Consider the following 25,150-nt stretch of genomic DNA (forward strand, 5'->3'; position numbering starts at 1 on the left):
TCTTAACATGCAGCAAATAAGCACTTGTACTTCTAAAATGGCAAAAATAAACGAGGACTCCTGTGAATTCACAATACACCTGCCTAGGCAATTTTTCCCCAGAGGTTCCAAAAACCTCTGAATTCCTTTGAGGACCCACCTCAAAGACCCTCCGTGAGATCCAACAATCTCAAACGGAAACTTTGGGCTACTATCCCTGGGTCTTTAAGGGGGGACAATCCAGGTAAGACTGTCTCAGCTTACCTGATCAACCACGCCTTTAATCCCACTTCCCGACACCAGATTGCAAGGATTCAACCTATGTCTGTAGCCCCCTGTCCTCGTTATTTTCCCAACCAGGCCTGGGAGAAATAAAGCTCTGACACCAAAGTGTGCAAGCTAAATCTCTGCAAGTTTAATGCATGACAAAAACAGTTATACAGAACTCAGTAGGCGTTGCTTAATCTCAGGATGACCAATGAAACATTCCATTCTTATCAATATAGTTATGTGAAGAACAGAAACTGCAAATAATTGAGGGATACCATATAAGGTAGTTCCTTTTAGAGAAATGAACTAGTCTAAGGAAACGAGAGAGAAGTTACAAAAACAAAACTGTTCACACATCTAGAAATGGAGGCATTATACAAAATGGATGCTAGTTAATAAGACATATTTCCTTACAGTGGGCAGATGACTGGATCACAGCAGGGCTCTATAAATAACATAGCTTCCAGCTCTGCTTCTTTGTGAAAGGACAGCTCTGCCTTCTTCAAGAAAATCTGCAGCAACAGAGACAGTGAGGGGTTCATCTACGGGCAGCAATCTTCCCACTGGGTATTCTGGGTAATCCTCCGGAATCCCTGGTACGTAGGCGCTACCATGCCCACAGCTGTAAATTGGCGGTGTGAGATCATCTAAGGCACTGTGCCCCTGACTGTAAATCTTACATGACTAGAAATGAGCTTTATTATTCTCATTACTATTCTGCTGGTTGTACCCCTTAAGAGAAAATTGCAAAACTATGATCTTCCTGCTTTTGCTTCATTAATTCAGTGAATCTACTGTATGCTTCCTCCACTTCTCCCGTTTCTTCTTGAATATTCCCCCATGGGTCACCAGATCACCATTTGTAAGCGAGCAGCTCTAACATGAGGAACTAAAGCCCTCTGCTCTACCAAGACTGCCACCCCCACACAGAGATACAGTGTGGAACAAGACATGGTAAATCAGTGATGAGATAAAGATCAGCTTCAGGTAGCCTCCAGGCGATGCTGGTGACTTTTTTCTTTTGTTGTCTGCTTGCTTTTTTTGGTCACAGCTTCCACAGCAGAAGTCCTGTTTAAGAACACACATGTAATTGTGTGTATTGGCAATCCATTCTATATTTCAGGTTGAGACTGCTATGGATATGTACTATAGTTTGTTGTTATCATTCATTTCATAAGGAAGTTTGATTTTCATAATTTCAGTCCCAATCCCCACTTAAAGAAGTGCTATCTTGAGTATGCAGATTTCCTCTTTTTTAAAATTGTATTAATCATGTGTGTGATCTATACCTTGCAAAACAGTACAGTCAAGTAGAAAGTTTCCACAGATCAAGCAGATGGGTGAATGTGGCAGTAATAATGAGAGAGGAAAGAAGCTTCGTGGATCTTCCATAGTGTGCAGACAGGAGGACAAAGATGACAAACTGGAGAAATTGGATTACATTGCAGGTTTGTATTCCCACCATAAACCTTAGTTGACTGTCATAGACATTAGTGGATCAGATTTCAGATTTTTTTTTCAAAAAGCTTTGTGAAGAGTTTTTTTGTGATCTCCATTATTCTTAAATGGAAGAAGTGTGGCACAACCCGGAGCTTGTCGCCCAGCCAAAGCTTTTTTGCAACTCCAAGTAGATTTTCATGTGTTTTTAACTGAGGAGAGACTTCCTTCAATCCACGTTGACATGAAGCCTAGATCAGTGGAGGGGTGCAGTGGTTATCCTTCTGGAACTTTGTCCCATCTCCACACAGGATCTCTGGAGCTCATTCAGAGTGACCATCGGGTTCTTAGTCACCTCTGTTACTAAGGTCCATCTACCCCAATTGCTCAGTTTGGCCAGGCAACCAGCTCTTGGAGGAGTCCTTTTTGTGCCAGACTTCTTCCATTTGTGAATTATGGAGGCCACTGTGATTTTGGGAAAATTCCATCCAACAGAAATTTTAGTAGCCTTCCCCAGATCTGTGCATTGCAATAATCCTGTCTCTGCAGGCAGTTCCTTTGACCTCATGGCTTTTGCTTTGATACAGTATGCATTGTCTGCTGGGTTGCCTTTTATAGAGAGGTGTTTCCAAATAATGTCCAATCAATGTAATTTACCACAGGTGGACTCTAATTAAGGTGTAAAAACATCTCAGCAACAATCAAGAGAAATGAGTGGCACCTGAGCTAAATTTTAAGTGTTGTTGCAAAGGGCCTGAATACTTATGCCAATGTGATATTTCAGTTTTTACTTTTTCACAAATTTGCTAACATTTCTAAAATTTTGTTTTCACTTTGTCATTATGGGGCACTGAGTGTAGATCAATGATAAAAAAAAAACTATTTAAACAACTGTAGTATCAGGCTGCAACATAGCAATATTTATAAAAAGAGGCGGGGGTCTGAATACTTTACGAATGCACTGTAAATGTAGGTTTTATTACCAGCATGTTTAACAAAACAAGACAGAACATGTAGCATTGCATCATTTCTCTAACTTGCTTCTGTAATCCCTCCAGTTATTTTTTCCTGCAAATAATCCATTGCTGCCTTCTGAGCTCCCCACGATTGCTCAGTTCCCCCCCTCCTCTCTAAGCAGGGAGCTGTCTTTCTGCTCTGCCCTTCCAGTGCTCACTGGAGCGCTGGGCTTTGGAGGGGGCAGGAGGGGGTAGCTTACGCTCCCGGAGGATCACTGAGAGGCTAATCCAAGTGCCAGTCCAGCCTTCTGGGTGGATCACGACCATATGGTCAGGATCTTTTCAGAGCCTGGATCAGCTCTGTGACATCAGCTGCCAGTGGGCTTTAGCCCAGTGTTGGCTGAAAAGGGGTCACAACGAACTGCACTCCTGTGATTTACTTTGGCTTTACTTCTCCCCTAACTCAAAAATTTATGTGGTATTCATCTCTTAGTAAGTAGACGCCAATGTCTCTGCAGACCAAATCTTGATAATATCACCAAAGATGTTTCTGATGACAAGAGAATCCATTCTCCCCAGCAGAAGGATTCTAAGAAACAGACTTTGACATCTTCTCCCTTTCTGGATGTTAAGAAATGCCAGTTTTTATTTCTCCACTCTCAGCCTTCTTGTTAAGACCCTCCCAAGTTTGGTTAGCCATATACCCACAAGGTCTGGCACTCAAAGTCTACCACATCCTCAGACAAGCCTTCCTCAACAGTGTGCCCCCACTTTCCAGAGTAGGGGGATGTCTGTCGACATTTGCGGATGCTAGGGCAGTTTAAATCTCAAAAGCTTGGGGTGAGGTTGTTTCCCAGGGCTACAAATGGGAGTTTTCACTCCTTTCTCATGCCTCTCTTTCTCACCTCTAACCTTCCTGTTTCACTGCACAGACTAGGAGATCTCCATCAATCCCTCCCAGGTCTCCTGCATAAAGGCTTCATTTTCCCAGTTCCTGTTTCAGAACAGTTGCAAAGGTTTTACTCCAACCCGTTACAACCTGTTCAGTGTTCCCAAAGGGTATTCAATCTCAAGGCTCTGAATGTCTCATGAATGGAATCCATCAGATCTGTCAATGTCTCCCTTCACCAGGGAGCCATTCTGGCCTCTGTGGACATCAAACCACCAGGGAGGAACCAAAAGTCTCACTGCAACAAGAGAATTAGGAAGAATCCTGTCCTGGGAAGAATTTTACATTCTAGCCTTGTCAGCCATGTACATTCCAGACACAATTGACAGAGAGAGTTTCTCAGTGGGGCAGCGCCTAGCCCTGGGGGGAGGGGTGGCCCCTAGAATTGGAGGTGTTCCTGGATTGCTTATAACAGTGATGATCACTATTATAAGCAATCATTTTTATGAATGGCATCCATTCATTCTTAGCCATTCATTGTGTACTATGGTGACAGCTGTGATTGGCCATACTTATCACATGGTACAGATGCACTGTAATTGGCCCTGTCTGTAGCATGTGACAGATTGTGCTGCAGAGCTATCCCCGGGGCACATGCAAGGTGTGTGACTGGGAGGATGTCATTTGACTTCCACCCAGAACAGCAGTGCTCCCACTCGGCCCTCGTTTATCTATAGGTTGGGAGACAGTTAAATATCATTAAGCACTTCCCATTCCTCCTGTTTGAAAAGGAAAGAGTTTTCTGCCTCTGTGTTGGATTTTATGGGAAAGCGCACTACCATGCTAGGAATCTCTTGCCTGGGGGGCCATATGAAGCTCCCCTAAATTTCTCCTCCCTGCTTTCTTATGGACTCTATTTGGGATCCTGCCCTGCCACAGGACAGAGAAGAGGAGGAGGATTTATTACCTGAAAAAAGGAAGAGGGAGTGATTTTTTCTGATTCAGAAGATTCTCCATAGGAAGAGGCCATTTTGACTGTTCTCTGTCCAAATCTGTAAAAAGGTGCCATTCCTGTGCTGGTGTATGAAGTGAAATAAAAGTTAGCAGTATGGGCTGCAAATAGGCTCTTAAACTGAGTGTAAAGGCAGATTTGTTTTTAATAACAAACGTCATATTTATCTGCTCTGTGCAGTGCTTTTGCACAGAGCAGTCCCGATCCTCCTCCTCTCGGGTCTCCTAATGGTATTCTGGCCCCTCCCTCCCGTCAAGTGCCCCCACAGAAAGCAGCTTGCTATGGGGGCACCTAAGCAGGCTCATTAACAAGCCACTGCTCTGTGTGTCCATTCACACACAGATGCAGCTTGGCCCTGGCCTCCGCTCTCTCCTTATTGGCTCCTTGGCCCTGATTGACAGTAGCAGAAGCTAGTGGCTCCCAGTACTGTCTCAGCCAATGAGGAGGAAGAGACCCGGGAGAGCCTGAAGCTCTCATGCACATCACTTGATCAAGATGGGTGTTCAGGTAAATATTGGGGGGAGGGGAGAGTGGGGCTGCTGCACAGAGAACGTTTTTCACCTTTATGCATAGAAAAAAACCTTGAGTCTTTACAACCAGTTTAATCTGCTTAAGACCTTTCCTATGCACTCTGTGGTAGAGGAAACTATACGGTGGCTGGTTACATCCTGAAAAGGTTTTCATGCCCCCAAATTACTTTTCTCAGCAATAGCCAATGGAAGAGGAGTTTTATGAAAAACTGGCAGTTCCTTCTATGGATTCTGCTATTGCCTGTGTAAATACAGTAGATCCCTTTACGGATCCTGTTAAGGATGTCCCGGTCTTTAAGAAGTGGCCAGTGGCAGTGGCCAAAAAATCCCTGTTTAAGTCTTTTGCTCTAGTGGGACCTGCCTGCAGTCTGTTATTGCCTCTATGGAGATCTGTGAGACCCTTGCAGTCTTGTCCAAATGTATTGCTCGTGATCTGTGTTCTTTTCTCACAGATCCTTCGGTTCTTCGACGATTGGAACTTCTTCCAAAGGCTTTACAGTATTGTGTGGATGGTCTTGGGGATTCTTTCCAGTAGATGTCCAGACTTGCCTTCTGTCTGTTCAGATGCGCCAGATTCTTTGGGGGAGATTTAATAAAACTGGAGCGTGCAAAATCGGGTGCAGCTCTGCATAGAAACCAATCAGCTTCCAGGTTCTTTGCCAAAGTGTAATTATTATTATTATTATTATACAGGATTCATATAACACCAACAGTTTGCTCAGTGCTTTACAATATAAGGGAGACAATACAGCAGCAATACAGTTCAATACAAGAGGGTTAGGAGGGCCCTGCTCCTTGGCGCTTACAATCTAAGAGGGAGGGGCTAGTGGTACAAAAAGGTAATAACTGTGGGGGATGGACTGGTTGGAGGAATAGAAGATTCCATTATTAGCTGAGGGCAGGATAGGCTTCCCTGAAGAGAGAGGTTTTCAGAGATCGCCTAAAAGTGAGCAGAGTAGGCGATAGTCTGATAAATTGGGGTAGAGAGTGTGGGAATTTCTGCAGAAGTCCTGGAGACAAGCATGGGAGGAGGCGACCATGGAGCTAGAGAGCAAGAGGTCGTGCGAGGAGCAGAGAGTACGGTTTGGGTGATATTTGGAGACGAAGAGTGATGATGTAATTTGGGGCAGAGTTATAAATGGCTCTATATGTTATTGTTAATGTTTTTAATTTTATCCGTTGGGCAATGGGAAGCCAGTGGAGGGATTGGCAAAGAGAGGTGGCAGATATGGAATGGTTAGTAAGGTGGATGAGTCTGGCAGCAGCATTCATGATAGACTGATGAGGGGATAGCCTGCACTGAGGTAGGCCAATGAGGAGGGAGTTACAAGTCAAGGCAAGAGATAACCAGGGAGTGAATAAGTTGCTTAGTAGTTTCAGAGGTTAAGAACGGGTGTATCTTGGATATGTTGCGGAGGTGAAGTCAACAAGATTTGGACAGCGATTGGATTTGGGGCTGAAAGGACAGATGGGAGTGTAGGATTACACCTAGTACCCTGGCATGAGGGGAGGGACTGATGGTTGTGTTATTAATCTTGATGGAGAAGTCAGGGGAAGGGGCACAGGCTGGAGGGAATAGTATGAGCTCAGTTTTGGAAATATTGAGTTTGAGGAAGTGGAGTGAAATCCATGCCGATATGTCACTTAGTGGGTTAGTAATGCGAGAGGAGACCGAAGGGGTGAGGTGAGGAGTAGAAAGATAGATTTGTGTGTCATCAGCATAGAGATGGTACTTAAAGCCATGGGAGTTTATCAGGTGACCAAGGGAGGAGGTGTAGATGGAGAAGAGAAGGGGTCCAAGGACAGAACCTTGAGGGACCCCTACAGAAAGAGGGATTGGAAAGGAGGAGACAGAGTTATAGGTAATGCTGAAGGAGCGCTGCGATAGGAGGAGAACCAGGAGAGAGCAGAGTCTCGGGGGCCAAGAGAGTGGAGTTTTTTGAGGAGGAGGGGATGGTCAACAGTATCAAAAGCCTAAGAGAGGTCAAGTAGTAAGAGTACGGAGTAGTGGCCATTGGTTTTAGCAGTTAGTAAATCATTAGTGTGTTTTAGTAGGGCACTTTCAGTGGAGTGGAGTGAGCGAAAGACAGACTGTAAAGGGTCAAGAAGGTTGTTGTCAGTGAGGTAGGATTGTAGACTAAGCGTTCTCAGAGTTTCAAGGTAAACGGGAGCAGGGAGATGGGTCTTACGTTGTTCAGGTTGGTGGGGTCCAGGGAGGGCTTTTTAAGTATGGGAATGATGTGTGCATGCTTTAGAGGAGTGGGGAAGGCACCTTTAGAGAGGGAGAGATTGAAGATGTGAGTGAGGGAGCATAGGATAGAAGAAGAGGGTGACCATAGTAGTTGTGAGAGGACAGGATCCAGAAGGAAGGTAGTGAGACTGGCTTCTGAGAAACCCTTAGTGACCTCTTTGGTAGTAGCAAGGTCAAAAGAGGAAAGTGTTGAGGGAGGTTTAGTATAAGGTATGCTAAGTGGGATAGATGCCTGTACAATGGAGATGCCCCTACGAATTGCATCAATCTTGTTTTTGAAATGATTTGCAATCTCGTAAGTAGTGAGTGAGATACTGGGTGGAGGTGGAGAAAGTAGAGATTTAAAAGTAGAGAAGAGACGACGAGGACTGGACGACAAAGTAGGCTTGTTTGGCAGCATGGAGGGAGGAATTGTATGTTAAGAAAGCAGATTTATATAGGGTGAAAGCTTGCTGAGATTTGGTTTTACGCCACAGTCACTCCAGCGCACGACTGTGTCGCTTGAGATTTCTGGTGTCGTCAGTCTGCCAAGGTTGTAATGGTTGGGGCCTGATACATCATGTAGTTAGAGGAGCAAGTAAGTCTAATGTGGATGAAAGTGAACTGTTGTAGACAGCAGTGGCCAGGTCAGAGCAGGACAGGAGAGAGATTCTGTCATAGAGGTGGGGAGTTGCAGGGTGGAAAAGAGAAGGGTTAAAGTTGTGAAGGTTTCTGCAGGTAATTGTTTGCTGTTTGGAAGGATAGGTGTTTGAAGATGAGGACAATGTGAAGGTGATGAGATTGTGATCAGAAAGAGGAAAGGGGGTGTTTGTGAGGTTGTAGGGAGTACAACGATGGGAGAAACAAGGTCTAATGTATACCCATCAGAGTGAGTGGAGGACTGTGTCCATTGTGTTAAGGCAAAAGATGAGGTTAGGTTGAAGAGTTGGGATGTAACTGGGTTGTTCACATTAATGGGGTTGTTAAAGTTTTCAAGAATGATAGTGGGTATTTCCGAGGAGAGAAAGTAGGGTAGCCAGGCAAAGAAGTCATCAAGAAAGCGAGACACCAGTCCAGGAGGCCGATAGATCACTGCAATTCTCAGAGAAATGGGAGAAAACAGCCAAATGCAGTGAGTCTTGAAAGAAGGGAAGGATAGAGCTCCCTCTAAGGAGGGAGGTTAAGGAGGACTTGAAAGGTGCTCAGTGGGGATAGAAGCAAACCAACTCCACCACCTTTCCGACCACTAGGTCTGGGTGAGTGGGTCCAGAGAAGGCCTAAATAGGAAAGTGCTGCAGAAGAAGAATAATCTTATGCTTGAAGCCAAGTTTCTCTAATTGCTAGTAGGTTAAGGGAGCGGGAGACAAAGAGGTCATGGACAGAGTTGAGCTTATTACAGACATTAGGCATTCAAGAGTGCACATGAAAAAGGGAGCGTGGTTTTTAGGAGCACAGGGATTGAGATTAAGTTGAGCGGATTGCAGTTATTCCTGGAGTAAGGAGGGTGCGTGGTGTGGGGGTGAGATAGTGGAGGACCAGAGTTTGGGGAGATATCCCCAGAGGTTAGGAGAAGGAGGGTGAGGGAAGTAAGGTGGGAGCGGGATGTATATGCGTGCACATGCCATCCTGTCCTGGTGTTTGGGTCAGCAGGTGAGTAAAGTATCAGCAGGAGGTGATGAGAGCAGTAGTAGGGAGATGGTAGCAGTGAGGGTGAGCTGTATAAGCTTTGGGGTGTAGCAGAGGGGTAAAGAAATGAGATTTTGGGAACACAGGGTGTTTGCTTGCAGTGCATCCAGCGTGCAGTAGAGTTCTTTGTTGTTTCTTCCTGCTGCTTCAGTTAAACTGCTGTATTCAACTGCTGCTTCACACTCCAGCATAAAACACACTGCTGTGTTCAACTGCTGCTTCACACTCCAGCATAAAACACACTGCTGTGTTCAACTGTTGCTTCACACTCCAGCATAAAACACACTCACGCAGAAAACTGCACCCCCGTCTATGACTATGCCTCCCATCTGTGACCTCCCCCATGAGCTGGTTTAAATTTATAGGGAGATGGTCAAATGAGCAACTCTTCTCCGCCTCAATTAGGAACTGATAAGGATCACAGGCCAAAGTCATAAAAGATTCTCTGATCACAGAATGGCAAAGGAGGTGAGAATAAATCACCACAAACAGACAAAAAGATATAGACTGATTATCCTGTTTTTCAAAAAGTCACTGTGTTGCAGACACACAGTTTAGGGTGGATATGAAACAGCAGCATTTACTCTAAGCTAGCAGAAAGTCAATGCGTTGCAGACACACAGTTTAGGGTGGAGATGAAATAGCAGCATTTACCCTAAGCAGCAGAAAGTCAATGTGTTGAAGACACACAGTTTAGGGTAATTGAACAATGTGAAGTTAGAAGCTGGCTACCATGCACAGCTGCACCAGATTTAACATTTTCCAGTTTTAATAAATCAACCTCTTCGTCTTAAATACTGGTGTGTTGAAATAGCCTTTAAAAACCACTTGGAGCATATGTCTCTTTGGTGAACATCACAACTATTTTATTAAGGAAGTTAAGGGTGGAAATAATACGCTTTTGCCTAGCAAAAAGAAAGCTAAGGCCCCTGCAAAGAAATTGTTCTCTTTTTGTTTTTTTCCATTCATCCATCTCAGACTTCTTTCTCCAGATCTAAGCCCATCACCTCCTTTTGCCACAAACCCTGGACTTCCAAGCCTGGCTCCAAGCTCCCCTCTCAGTGACAGGGCACCCCCACTTCTTCAGCTGGGTGGACACCTGTTGGCTTTCTCGGATAACTGGATTAGAGACATTCCAGATGTTTGGGTCAGGGGTGTTATCTTCAGAGGGTATTTGCATATTCCCATATTTCATATTTTTTACATTTTGGGAAAGGAGTAATTTTCATTTTGGGACCTTGCCATTTGATATATCCACTGCTCCTTGGGTCTTCACAAAAATCTTGTCCTCTTTTCTGGTTCTTCACTTTCAGGATGTCCACATTGTGCGCTACATGGATGGTCTGCTATTGAAGGATCATTCCTTTCAGGCTTTGAATACCAACATGAAATGAACTGTGCAGACTCTGAAGAATTTTGGATGGATTCCCAATCCTCAGAAGTCTTGACTAGATCCAGTTTACAGTCTGAAATGGTTAGAACTGATCATGGACACATCCATGGCCCAGATCTTTCTTCCCTTGGAAAACATCAGGACCTTACGCTCTCAAGCCTAGTTACTCCTATCCAGATGTTGCCTCCCAGTATGCTTTTGCATGAGGGTACTGGGTCTAATGGTAGCCTTATTCAAGGCAGCCACTCTAGGCTGCAGCAACTCAACATCCTGTTTGCATAAGTCTCCGGACAATCCCATGTCTGTTGCTCTTGACCTGTCCCTCACTGACTTGGTTGGTTTCTAATCCGGAGTTAGGGGAGTTGGGAGATTCTCATGACAGATGCCAGTCTGTTGGGATGGAGGGGAGTCCTTTGAATGTTAACAGTTCAGTAAATCTCGTCAGTGGAGGAATCCAAACAACCAATAAAAATTGTGCAGCTCAAAGCCATTCAGCTGTCCCTCCAACATTGGACATCTCATCTTTGGGGACTTCCAAAGCGGATTCAGTCAGACAAGGCAACAACCGTGGCCTACATCAGCCATCAAGGAGACACAAGAAGTCAAGTGGCTGAAAAGGAAGTGGAAAGAATTCTGGCCTGGGAAGAGTGCTACGTTATGGCCCTGACCGCAGTTCACATTTCAGGCATATAATATTGGCAATCTGGCTTCCACAGCCATCACAATCTAGAGCAAAGAGATTGGTCCCTTCACCCCAAAGTTTTTCAGGACCTTTGTCGCAGGTGAAAAGGTGAGGGATAATGGATGTAGACCTGTTGGCATCAAGTTTCAACATCAAACTAAGCAGATTCAACTTCAGGTCCAGAGATCCTTGAGCTTTCTCAGTGGATGCTCTAGTGATACCCCATGGGGTCAATTTTGCTTGTTCTGTGCTTTTCCTCCACTAAGGCTCCTTCCACAACTGCTCTCAAGGATCAAGTCAGAGGCCATTCCAGTGATTCTTCTTGCACCAAACTGGCCCAGGTGGGTTTGATACTTGGACATACTCTGGCTCCTGGAAAGCTCCCCTTGGCCTCTTCCAGATTGCATAAACCTTCTGTCTCAAGGCCTGATCTATCATCTCTCTTCTTGGTCACTGGCTTTGATGGCCTGGCGGTTGAAGGTCCTGAGGTACAGATGCTTATTTGATTCAGTTATCCTGATTCTAGGAAGTCGACTTTTCGCAAAATATACTATTGCACCTGGAAAGCTTACTTTGCATGATGCAAGCAGAAAATGTTTCATTCTATATGGTACTCTGTGGGATGCATCATGGCTTTTCTCCAGTCAGATTAGCACCTGGCCTTGAGAACCCTCAAGGAAAAATTTCAGCTTTGGCTATCCTCTTCCTTAATCTTCTTACTCCTTGGTGAAGGCCTTTGTGCAGGAGGTTGCACATTTAGCGCTTCCTAGATGCTCTCAGGTGATGCCATGGGATCTCAGTCCAGTACTTATGGATATTCAAAAGCCTCCGTTCAAACCTATCGTAGATATTCCCTTAGCTGAGCTCATTCACAAGGAGGTCTTTCCTGTTGCCATCCCTTCCTGCTAGGTGAGTATCAAATTTGTCAAAATTGTTTCACATGGATAAGATTGCCCTGAGTCCTAAGGCTTCCTTTTCTCCTCTTTTTACTGTAACCAGGATGTCATCCTGACATCTTTTTCTCTGATTCCTAAGCACCCTAGAGAGGTCTCTCATCACTGCTTGGTTGTGGTTTATGCTATATGAGTCTACCTGTCAGCTACGACCTCACTTTCAGATTCTCTTTTTATTGTTCCTGAAGACTCTTACAGGGGACATCCTGCCTCTCCTTCCATCATCACTAGGTGAATTCATCAGGTCATTGTTGAAGCCTATTTCCTAAAGGATAAGGTTCCTCCCTTTCCTGTTAACCACTTCAAGTCCGGGTGCTTTCACCCACTTCCAGTCCAGGCCAATTTTTAGCTTTCAGCACTATCACACTTTGAGTGTAACACTGTACCCATATGAAATTTGTATTCAGGGGTTGGCTGCATGTTTTGTTATGTATATACTGGGGCAGTGATCAGGGACACATGGGCACTGATCAGGGAGTGGCTGGAACAGCAGTCTGTGAGTGTACAAGCAGCAGAGAGAAGTGATCTTTACTTTCACTTTCCATTGTTTACTATGTGAGTGCTGTCAGCAGTCACATGGTAAAACACCATGTGATCACCCGGACACAGCGGTAATGTGATCCGCTGTGTCTGGGTTTACACCGATTGCCGGGCTCCGTGGATACGCTCCGCGAGGAGCCATAGATGCGGCTGACATACAGGCACATTAGCCCACATCGGCATAGCTTCCCGTCCACCGTCTATGTACAGTAGGGGGATGGGAAGAGGTTAAGGCCCACTCACTAGGTCTCTGGGAGTTTGCTGGGCCTTTCAACATCAGGAATTAGTTTTGCAAATTTTCAAGACTGCCACATGGTCCTCTGTTCACACATTTGCTAAGTTTTACCAGGTGCATGTTCACGCTTCTGCTGATGCCAGCTTTGACCATAAGGTGATATAAGTTAGGATCTTATATTGTGGTTTGTTTTTGTTTTATGGGCTTGTTGGCAGTTTATTTGCTGTATTGCCAACCCCTTTTTTTGGTATTGCTTTTGGATGTCTTAGTTGTCTAAGAATATGCCTGTGTCCTGTACTGAATGATCAAGAAAAATGACTTTTGGATTAACTATAAAGTACATTTCTTGGAGTACAGGGCACAAGTCCCTCCCCTCTCTCTCTTTTCATCCTTATTGTTTGCTAAAAAGCTGAGGCTGTCAGTGGGAGGGGCTATATGGGGGCCCTTACAGTTCTGTTTGGCAGTGTCCAGTCACCTGAAGGTAGCAATATATTACCCAGCCATCTAAGAATATACCTGTGTCCTGTACTGTACTGCAAAAAATGATTTTACAGGGTGGTCAAAAATCTTTTTTTGTCCCTCAATGAACAAGAAAGAAATTAGGTTTTGTACTGTAAAATCATTTCTTGGAGTCCTTTAAGAGGCACAGGTCCCAACTCCATAGACATGCGCACGGATTGTGCTGACTGTGCCTGGGCACACCCTAATCATCCCGTCCTCATTACCTCCAGCAGCTCTGTTCCCCTCAACCTGTCACTAAATACCAAAGGCAGTAGAGGAGGTTTTTGCACTACTAACATTTTCTACTGTCTTCTGTGTGCTATCACCAAGCACCCAGGGCATGTGCAAATCATATGTGGTTGTCCTGGGTCCCAACACCACAGATGGTCACATGTTTTTCACTTTCTCTGGTGCTTCAGGAATCAGCTTCTGTCCCCACCCCGTTTGTCAGAAATCTTGCACTAAGCCAAGAGGAGTGCTTTTGAAACTCCCCCTCAGCTCTGTGCTACACGGGTTTGATAAGTGGGGACTGTGCTTTGCTAAAAAGAAAAAAAAAGCCCACTCACACTTAACAGAGAAGTGCGGGATGTACCACTGTGAAGATGTGAGAGGGCTGGCGAGGGGCGGTGCAGAGTCAGCTGTTGGGAGGTTGGAGGTTTAGCACAGAGGTGCCAGTTGGATGGGGGGACTAGGGAAGAGTGAGAGCTGTGAAGCGAAAAGGGGGTGGTTGTGCAGAGAGACAGGTATGGGGAGGTTACAGGTGCCTGCACAGAGGTGAGAGCTGTGGGGAAGGGGGGGGGGGTGCAGGTTGTACAGAGGTGGGAGATGGGAAGGGGAGCTGTTGTGCAGAGCTTGTAGCTGTGGGGGTAGTGGGGATTGGCAGGTTGTGTAGAGGTGTCAAGGGGTGTAGAGTTGAAAGGTGGAGGGTTCAAGAGGTGAGAATTGTGGATTTGGGTGAGCTGTAGATGGGGATGCAGTAGTGAAATGTGGAAGGGGTCAGAGATGAGATGTTGACAGGGGATAAAAATTGTGTTGAGGATGGGGGGATGCGAAGATGAACTGTGGACAGAAGTGCTCTGGGTAGGGGTACAGAAATGTACTGTGGACAGGGTTAGAAGAAGTGAACTGTGGACAAGGTTGCAGACTTGAGCTCTGGGTAGAGGTACGGAAATGTACTGTGGACAGGGGTAGAGGAAGTGAACTGTGGAAGTGGAAGAGGTAAGCTGTGAATAGGGGGAGCCAGGTGAGCTGTTGACAGGGGGAGACGAGTTGAGCTGTTGACAGGGGGAGATGAAGTGTGCTGTGGACAGGGGGAGACAAAGTGAGCTGTGGACAGGGGGAGACAAAGTGAGCTGTGGACAGGGGAAACGAAGTGAGCTGCGGACAGGGGGAGACGAAGTGAGCTGTGGACAGGGAGAGACGAACAACTCAGCCACCAAGTGGTAGGCCACGTAAAATGACAGAGCAGGGTCAGCGCATGCTGAAGTGCGCAGAAGTCGCCAACTGTCTGCAGAGTCAATAGCTAAAGACCTCCAAACTTCGTGTAGCCTTCAGGTTAGCACAACAGTGCATAGAGAGCTTCATGGAATGGGTTTCCATGGCTGAGCAGCTGCATCCAAGCCTTTCATCACCAAGTGCAATGCAAAGCCTCAGATGCAGTTGTGTAAAGCACCACTGGACTCTAGAGCAGTGAAGACATGTTCTCTGGAGTGACGAATCACGCTTCTCTGTCTGGCAATCCGATGGACGTGTCTGGTGCAGTTGCCAAGAGAATGGTACTTGCCTGATTTCATTGTGCCAAGTGTAAAGTTTGGTGGAGGGGGAATTATGGTGTGGGGTTGTTTTTCAGGGGTTGAGCTTGGCCCCTTAGTTCCAGTGAAGGGTACTCTTAAGGCGTAAGTATGCCAAGACATTTTGGACAATTTCATGCTCCCAGCTTTGTGGGAACAATTTGGAGATGGCCCCTTCCTGTTCCAACATGACTGTGCACCAGTGCACAAAGCAAGGTCAATAAAGACATGGATGAGCGAGTTTGAGGTGGAATGAACTTGACTTATTTGCTTATTTGAGTCCTGGGCTCAACCTGACAGAACACCTTTGGGATGAATTTAGAGCAAAGACTGCGAGCCAGGCCTTCTCCTCTGACATCAGTGCCTGACCTCACAAATGCGTTTCTGGAACAATGGACAAACATTCCTATAGACACACAAAGGACAAAAACCTTGTGAACTTCCTTCCTAGAAGACTCTGAAGCTGTTATAGCTGCAAAGGGTAGGCCAACTCAGTATTGAACTCTATGGATTAAGACTGGGATGCCATTAAAGTTCATGTGCATTTAAAGGCAGGCGTCCCAATACTTTTTGCGAAATAGTGTGTATATATACATACATACACACACGCACACACACAGACACGTGTTTGAGCTTTGGGGTGCACACCCTAATGTAGTAGGCTGCGCACACCTGTGCCAAACTCTCTGTGCTTACGGTCATGCCGTTTGTACAGCTTTACTACAAAACAGACATGTTGGGAGTGGGATTGGGTATCCTGGGCTTGCCCACAGTTTTATTGTTTTCCAGTATCCAATCCTCCTTTAGGTGCTAGCATAACCTGGGCATTAAATCTTCCTGTGTCCCCCCATGAGCTGTATAAAGAAAATAATTTTATGGTGAATTCAAAAATCCTATTAAGCTAAACTCTATATCAATGGTTTACATAGATGCAATGTTCTTTGGGAACCTATAATATGGGTTTATACTTTTGACAGAACTTAGTTTATGAGTTTAAGCTTGTTGATTCTAGTTTTACTATTCAGATAGTATACTCAGAACAAAATAGGATGAGACATAATATTATCTTGCATGATTTTTTTTTTTTTTTTAACATATTCTACTTTTGCATTGCTGCATAGGGAACATCTTGCATAAATTTAACATACAATACCATGGAGAAGGATAAGAAGAACAATATAGAAATACTATAATAGTAACAGGGAAGAGCATCACTTCAGGAAACTCATTTCACAAAACCTGATCATTTTTACAGAATGGATACAGTTTTTTTTTTTTTTTTTTAATAAAAGTCCTTTGTTTCTTTTTTTTCTAGATAAAATATGCCTTTCTCCAGCAGATGAAGAATGCTGTGCTACCTTAATGGGAATTATTCCATCTGCAGTAAGTACTGTATTTTTCGTTCCATAAGACGCACCTGACCATAAGATGCACCTAGGTTTTAGAGGCGGAAAACAAGAAAAAAAATATTCTGAACCAATGGACTGCAGACATAGTACAGGAGATGACCAGAGACTGCAGACATAGTACAGGAGTTGACCAGAGACTGCAGACATAGGACAAGAGATGACCAGAAACTACAGACACAGTACAGGAGACGACTGGAGACTGCGGACACAGTACAGGAGGTGACCGGAGACTGCAGACATACTACAGGAGATGACCAGAGACTGCGGACATAGTACAGGAGATGACCAGAGACTGCGGACACAGTACAGGAGATGACCAAGAGACTGTGGACAGTGCAGGGGATGACCAAGAGACTGTGGACAGTACAGGGGATGACCAGAGACTGCGGACAATACAGGGGATGACCAAGAGACTGCAGACAGTACAGGGGATGACCAAGAGACTGCGGACAGTGCAGGGGATGACCAGAGACTGCGGACATGGTGCAGGAAATGACCAGAGACTGCGGACAGTGCAGGGGATGACCATAGACTGCGGACACTGCAGGGGATGACCAGAGACTGCGGACAGTGCAGGGGATGACAAGAGACTGCTGACCTTTGGGGAGGGAGGGGGAGCGGGTACCTGAATTTGACAATAACTGTCAGATTAACCTGCAGTCTACAAGTGGACTGGACACTGGCAAACAAAAAATTGTAAGGGTACCCAGGATAACCCCTACTATTACCTGCATGCCTTAGTGAGTTAGCAAAGCAGAACCAAGAGCTTGAGCATAAACATAGAGGGGGACCTGTGTTCCTCAATGGATTCCAAAAAGGATTTTGGGGTGCAAAATTGAATACAAAAATCATATTGATTTTTGTCTATTGAGGAACATAGAAAGTCATTAACTGTCGGGATGTCCAAAAGCAGTGAAACGGAGGGGTAAGCACCAGGAAACAAAAACTAAAAGGCCTACTTAAAACAACAGAATGGGGGGCTGCCTGCAGCTCAAAGAGACAGCTGAAGGACACTATGCAGGAAGCTGGCATCAGATGAGGCCTCAGCATCCACTTAGAAAGTTTGTGCACAGAAGACCAGGTGGCATCCTTGAAAATGTGGAAGTCATCTGATAACCCCCCACTACCAGCATACCCAAGTTTTGTAGTAAAGCAGTACTGAGAGAATGATCATAAACATGGAGAGGTGGAGCTAGATTCCAAGAAAAAGACTTCATGGTAAGAACATTTTCTTTCTTGCTGGAGGGAACCAGGAAGTATTAAACTTTGGGGACATCCAATACCAGCCCATGTGAGGGGTGGAAAACAAGGCAAGCGATCACTGACATGCTGAAGAAAACAAAAAATATGCACTGCCTGCAGCTCAAAAAGCCACCTGAAGGACTTTTCGTCCAAAGCTGGCATCAGATGAGGCCTGAACATCCACCTGGAAAGAAAAAATGTTTGAACAGAAGACCAGGTGACAGCCTCGCACATCTGGGAGACACTAGTCTGATACTGAAGAGCCCAGGAGGTACTAGTAGATCTGTCAGAGCGTGCCTTGACAGAAAAGGGTGGAACCCTATGCTTAAAGTGGAACTTTAAAAAAATAAAAATTGACAGACGGGAATTTTAATGCAGAAGAGACATGCTTTGTCTCTTCTGCATTAAAGTTACTTAACTGCCTGTCCGCCCCTGTGCATGCGCAGCTCACTGTACAAATTAGGCAATTCCAAATCTGATGAAACTCCTCTGCATGCACAGGAGTGAAATCATTCCTGCCCTGCAAATGACAGCAGGCGGCGATTGAGACCTGGAAATCAGTGGCCGGGGCGGGTAGCAGATGGACACCGCATCACTGGAACTACAATTACATTTCTTTTTCACCCACTGGGGGCACAGGAAGCCATTAACTGTTGGGTTATACTGCCTCCTACAGGACGTTTTGACACTGGCAGACAATACACAAAGTAGGGGGACTTCTGTTAGTCTTTGCGGACACCTGAACAGCCTGTATCTCAGATGTTTGGATGCAGGAGGTGGTTTCCAAGGGCAACAGGCTTATCACTTTTAATCTTCCTATGTCACTGCACAGATTAGCAGATCTCCAGGCAGCCCTAGTGGATCCCTGCCACTCAGCCTTTCTGCATCTCCTGCACTTCAGATGTTCACCAAAGTGTTTGCCCCAGTACTAGCCTTTGCTATGTTCTCAGGGCATTCCAGTAGAGGGATACCTAGATGAATTCATCCATTGTATGGATGTGGTTTGGACAATGAAGGTCTATGTCTCCATCAGTGTTTACTTCAGAAAGGCTGACTCTCTATTTGCCATTCCAGATGGTCTCGTTCTGCCATTTCTCAGTGGCTCAAACCATTATTCAAGCTCAAGATCTTAAACAAAAGGTTCTAACTTTTCCATTCAAAGCACGCTTTACTAGATCTGTGAGTGACTCTTGTGCTCTTTATCATCAGGCTACTGTCTCCTATATCGCAAGGTTGCTACCTGGTCTTCTGTTCACATACTTTTACATTCTGCCACGTGAATGTTCAGTCCTCATTAAATGTCAGCTTTGGGCATAAGACCCTTCAAAGGTTCCTTCTTTAATCTGCAGGCAGTCCCCAGTTCTGTTGTTTGAACTGCTTTTGGATGCCTCCACAGTTAATAACTTCCTGTCTCTCAATGGACAAAAAAGAAAATAGGATTTTTTTTTACTTGCCCTAAAATGCTTTTATTGGAGTCCATTAAGGACATGGGTCCCACCCCTCTGCGCTCATGGTCATGCTGATGGTACTACTTTGTTACAAAGTTAACGCATGCTTGTAGTAGGTGGGGTGACATTTTTTTTTTTTTCAGTGTTCAATCCTCATGTAGGAGGCAATATAACCCTGAACATATCGACTTCCTGTATCCCTTAATGGACTCCAAGGAAATATTTCTACAGTTAGAAAAACAGGCCTATTTTGTCAATTTTAGTCACATTTCCATAATTGTACTTTGGTTTCTTACACTTTTCTTTTGAACAAGTGTTGACAATTATTAACTTGAAGAATAAAATAGATAGACAGAAATTGGTAAAAAAAAAATGCACAGGAACTTTGTGTCTTCCAATGTATAACAGAGTTTTGTCTTAGGCTTTGTGTGCTTGGGTGTTTAGTATGTTCCATTTTAGCTCAACTCCACTCACAACATGATAAAGAGACCTCCAAATGCTGCATACACCTCCACATTTAGTTTCCTAAATAGTTTTGGGTTAATTTTTTATTTTATGACTGTCATAGAAGTGTATTTAAAATATATGGAGTTTTTATATTAGAATGTAGTTTCAGAATTGTAACATCTTTTCTGCTATTGCACAATCAAGACTTGTGCAAGTGAATTATCCTTATCTATGTAAATTATTTTTATAGCAGGATAACTTTAAGGATGCAGATGAGAGCTCTGAGACCAGTTATTTTACACCAGAACCTGAATTGTCTGTTGAAAATTCACAAGAAACGGTAATATCAGTGAAAAACGGCATATAGTCAACCACCCACATTGCTTTGATACTGTTAGTTGTGTACTTTTTATGAGCATGAAATTAATGTTCTCCTATAATCTATCATGTGACATTGCCTGACTATAGGTGAGTAGATGTCTGATAGGGTGTCAGAGCACCTGTGATGCCTGACAGTTACACCAGTGCACGTATTCCATAAGGTTGGAAAAATCTCCCAGTGCACATACTAGCACCTCTGACTGGAGGAGTTTGTTATAGCTTCTTGAGAGATCAGAAAAGTTTCAGTGTGTATACACATTTATTATAATAATATAATGATTAGGTTACTAGGTTTTAAAGGGTTAATTCACCTAAAACAGAAGTCAAAAGGGATTCATAGTCATGAAAACTTTACCTATCCCTCTCTGCGGACATTCTGCATTTGTGTGCTGAACTCAAAAGATATGCCTGGAGCTACATACCGCCTGATGCATTGTGCCTGCTACTTGATTGGGATCACATGGACAAGATTTTCACCCCTCTCTATGCAGTGTATGGGCCTTCAAGTTTGGAGAGCAGAATGACTTCTCACTCCTCAGTAAATTTGCTTACAGAATCTCTCCATGGTGTTAGTCTAGCGGAGTTAGATTTTTGTTTTTGCATTTTGTAACCTGATTTATGACTGCATTAACTTGCTAGCAGAATGTTCTTCTTAGTTGCAGAGTATTTCTCACTCCCTGTGTTGGTGTACAGTGTTAAAAAATAAAGTGTCCCAAAGTATGGAGAAGCAGCAGCCATGTTTTTTGAGACCAAACACAGGGAGGACGTTGATTGGTTGTCACCACAGCCTAATACAAGAAGCTTGCACCTAGCAGCCAGCAAGGGATATGAACTATGCAGGACTGGGAGAGACACACATGCTGCTGCTGAGACCAGGGGGGGAGCCTGTGTGTGTTGAGCTATGTGACTACAGGATAGATTGAGTTGAGCTGCATTTGACAAGAGATGCACAGATGAGAGACTGGCTGCTGTGACAGACTGGGGGTGAGACAATCTGCATTCCTGTGACTGTGCTGAACCAGTAAAGAACTGCTACTGCCAGAGACTAAACTGACATAGAGTGGAACTGCGTGCAAGCAAAGAAACATCGTTCCCAGCTTGCCTGAGAGAGCATTGTGGGACTGCTGTCTCCTCAAGGGAAGAGGAAAGCTACTTCTAGAGTTGCAAATTCAAGAGAGAAATAGAATCATGATATCCTCCACCATCGGCTTCAGAGAAGGCCCCTCATAACTCTCGCTGGTCTTCAGAAGTCATGCCCAAATTATAAAGATTGATGAGGAGCCTTGTGGACGCAAAACTTTTTATACTTTATGTAAGCATTCCAATGTGAAAATAAGGGCCCCAATTCCATCAGAGTTTAGTCTACAAGTCAGTGGTAAAAGTAGAGACCCTTATCATAGTTACTTAGAATTACCTCACCACTGGTGTGCATGCTCGGAGCCGACGGGACAGTCATGTCCGTCTGAGGCTCCGGCACACTATGGGGAATCAAGCCTCCCAGTCACTGCTTCCGGCCCGCTACGGTCCCGCAACTCGGCTGGTTGCCATAGCAACCCCGTGGTACCTGTCAGTATGGTCCGGGGAGCGGTGAAGCAGTCTCATCAGCCGTCCGTGAAGCCGTACAAAGAGGCCCTGGCTCGGGCCTCGTCCAAGATGGCCACCACACCTGCATCCCTCAGACAGGCACAGCCTTATGCAGCACTGCAGGATGTGCATTCCAGATCCCGCTGCACGTCTGATGCTGAGTGTGACTGACCTGGGGACCCCCCTTCACACCCCTACCACTGACCTTTCTTCTCCTGACCTTTTGCTCCACAAAGCCCTGAAACAGACCTCAGACCGCATTACTGACAAACTGTCTAATGAAATCTGTGAATTAGGGCAGCACACCTCTGACTTTGAACACCGGGTCGACGACCTCGACACTACACTCCAAACCCACCCTGGTGATCTCGAACTCCTTCACAATGAAAACGTGAATCTGCAGGCCTGTTTGCAGGATTTTGAAAATAGGGCCTGCCGTTCGAACTTACGCATCCGCGGCCTACCGGAATCCATCACGGATGTTTTATCCACAGTAAGGGCCCTTTTTCAAAAATTGGCCCTTGGAATCCCTATAGAACGCCTTGAGATGGATAGAGTCCTTAGAGCGCTAACCCCACGTTATCCAGATGGCCTGCCACGTGATATTATCGCTAAATTTCACTATTTCCACACAAATGAACAGCTCCTACAAGCAGCTAGGTCAGCATGCTCCTTGGTGATTCAGGGTCACCCCTATCAGCTTTTTCAAGATTTGTGTCCGACGACGATTACTAAATGCAGAGCCATGAAGCCTCATCTTCAGGTTCTTCAGCAGCATGGCATTGCCTACCAATGGAGCTTCCCATTCGCGGTCCACTTCTCCTTCCATTGCCGCGATTATGTCTGCAAGTCCCCGGAAGCCCTCCTTGACATGCTGTGGAACCTTCAGTTGCAACCTCATGAAGCCCCACCGGACAGCTCCCGTCGTCGGTCAGCATCATGCTCCCCTCAAAAAAGTCGCCCCTCTCACTCTGCCACAGGTCAGCTCAGCTCTTATAAAAGAGGACGCTACTCTTCTCCTGCTCCAGCACCACCAGACTCCGTGAATTGACTACTACTAGTACCTTCGGATCTATTCATTTGCTCCCTGCCGGGCTGTGTCCACTTTTCGGATAGATCCCCTCGATCCTCTCATCACAACTTGCAGAGGATGACCTTTTCCCTTTCAGTCGGCTGCCTTGTTCTCCTTGATATTTCATTTCGACTGCTTGGTTGCTAATTATGTTTGCTTAATATAGTGCTAATGTTATCTCTTTTTGGCCTGTTTTTATGTCACATAGTGTCTATGGCAGCTCCGGTTTCATGCACGGGAGCGCTGGATCCGGCTAAACACACGATCTTGCACTATCTTTCCACCTTGACGTCCCCTATGGGCAACGTTCATGTGCTGCCTGGTACCAGGACTTCCCTGACATGCCGGGAGTCTACAGACTTCTGTTTATTTTTGGCTGCCTTCCCCCCTGTGCTTGTTTCTGCGTACCCACCACTAGCCCGCGCAGCACTGTGTTTTTGTACTGCCTGGGCTACTCTTGGTCCTTGGGTTTCTATGCTGCACGGGTAACTCAGGGCCCACCGTTTGGGTCATAGCGGCCCCTCTTTGTTTCCGTTTGGTTTTACATGCTGTTTCTTCTCTCCCTTTTCATCTCTCATGTGACTTCCCTGCTGCTCTCCCTCTTTCCTCTCCTCTCGGTTCCACTTCATGTATGCTCATACGAGGACTTCCCACTCCTTAGCAGACTTAACCTTCCCCCCATTGGTTCCCTGAATCCCTTTACCCTGAATGTACAGGGTCTTAATGTCTCGCAGAAACTTAGTAAAGCCTTTCGTTCATTTGCTTCACAAAAAGCTGTCGTCTGCCTTCAAGAGACACACTTTTCCACCACTTCCATGCCCAACTTTTTCGGTCACCACTATCCACAAGTTTTTACTGCTTCTTCTAAAACTAAGTGTAGAGGTGTCCTCATAGCCTTCCATCGCACCACCCCTTTTATATTTCATACTGAGATCGGAGTCCCCAAAGGTCGCTATCTCCTCTTGTCGGGTTTGCTGCTCGACTCCATCACCATCGTTACTTACTATGCTCCCAATCAGGGCCTGCTGCCGTTCCTCTCCCACCTACTGACGCTAATAGATTGCCATAAATGCGGCACACTGCTTGTTTGTGGCGACTCAAACTGCACCCTATACCCCTTTTTAGACAGGTCACCACAACCGCTTCTTCTGTTGGTCCCAAACTCTCCTTTCAACACATCCTACACCGTCACTCTCTAGGCTACACGTGGAGAGTGCTTAATCAGGTGAAACATCGATACACTTTCTACTCTTATCCGCACAAATCGTTTTTGCACATTGACCACATCTGCATGACTATTGGATCCTCTTCCCGGCTCGTCGCTTCTGACATCCTCCCAATACCTTGGTCTGACCATAGTGCAGTCATCGCATCCCTGGCTCCTTCTGCCACTGATCCCTTCTGAGTCATCAGTGACAAACTACTGTCCCATCCATCTCACAGTTTGGATATAGAGTTTGCTCTTAAAGAGTACTTGTCCCTGAACTCCACTCCAGACATTTCTCCTCTCCTTCTGTGGTAGGCGCATAAACCCGTTCTCTGAGGGTTATGTATCAGTAAAGCATCTTTTCTAAATAAAGAGAAATGTCAGCTACGCTCCTGTCTGGAAATTAAATACAACCAGTCACACCAGGCCTTCCAGAACACCCCGACTTCCGATAACCGAAAAGCTTTGGAGAAATCTCGTTTGTAATTGGATCTCTTTCTCACAGATCATGCAGAAGTTTCCCTCCGTAGGTCTCGGCATAAATATTATACCAAAGCGAACAAACCGGACACATTCTTAGCCCTTTCACTTCGTAGACTTGACCGAACTACTAAACCGATCCGATTGCGCATCTATCCAGGCGATTATACTAGCAACCCAGTGTGCATCATAGAAATTTTCCGTAAGCACTTATCTCAACTGTATTCTCCACCGGATCCCTTTGACCAACCCCACGCTTAAGCTCTCTTAGCCCACCTTACCTTCCCAAAATTATCCGACCACCAATTGGAAGTTCTCAAGCGCCCAATTACTTCAACTGAAACTCTAAATGCTATCAAGGACCTGAACCTCCGTACACGCCTTCTGTGTGGTCAAATTACAGACCCTTTCCCTTCTCAATATTGATTTTAAACTCCTTGCGAAAATCGTCTCCAACCGTCTTAACTTTTTTCTCTTGTCCACAATGACCAGGTAGGCTTTATACCCACTCGCCAGGCAGGCAACAATGTTAGACATGTAGTCCTCCTTTCCCATTTAGCCCATTCTCGCAACATCCCCACTTGCTTCCTGTCCTTAGATATTCGGGAAGCCTTTGACACGGTCTTGTGGCCCTATCTTGACTCTATCCTGCGTCGTTGGGTCTTTGGAACCCATTTTTTGGCATGGATTTCCTATATTGCGCACCAGAGTCAGATACCTAGGGCATAAATCGGCATCATTTCCAATTCCAACACGGCACCAGTCAAGGCTGCCCGCTTTCTCCCTTTCTTTTCACC

General features: G+C 45.3%; 1 protein-coding gene across 1 annotated transcript in view; it reads left to right on the forward strand.

Annotated features, from left to right (window-relative positions):
• The first annotated feature begins 1,556 nt into the window (after positions 1–1,556).
• LOC149460851 (uncharacterized) overlaps positions 1,557–25,150 on the forward strand; it is a 122,317-nt gene continuing 98,723 nt past the window's right edge. Inside the window, exons 1-3 of the mRNA XM_089679192.1 lie at positions 1,557–1,697; positions 16,399–16,466; positions 19,880–19,969. Coding sequence (XP_089535318.1) covers positions 1,586–1,697; positions 16,399–16,466; positions 19,880–19,969 — 270 coding nt within the window. The 5' untranslated portion in view covers positions 1,557–1,585. The remainder of the gene's footprint in view (positions 1,698–16,398; positions 16,467–19,879; positions 19,970–25,150) is intronic.

Source organism: Staurois parvus, unplaced genomic scaffold (assembly GCF_062004578.1).
Source record: "Staurois parvus isolate SC_StPar_1 unplaced genomic scaffold, SC_StPar_1.0 ptg000220l, whole genome shotgun sequence".
NCBI classification, from domain to species: domain Eukaryota; kingdom Metazoa; phylum Chordata; class Amphibia; order Anura; family Ranidae; genus Staurois; species Staurois parvus.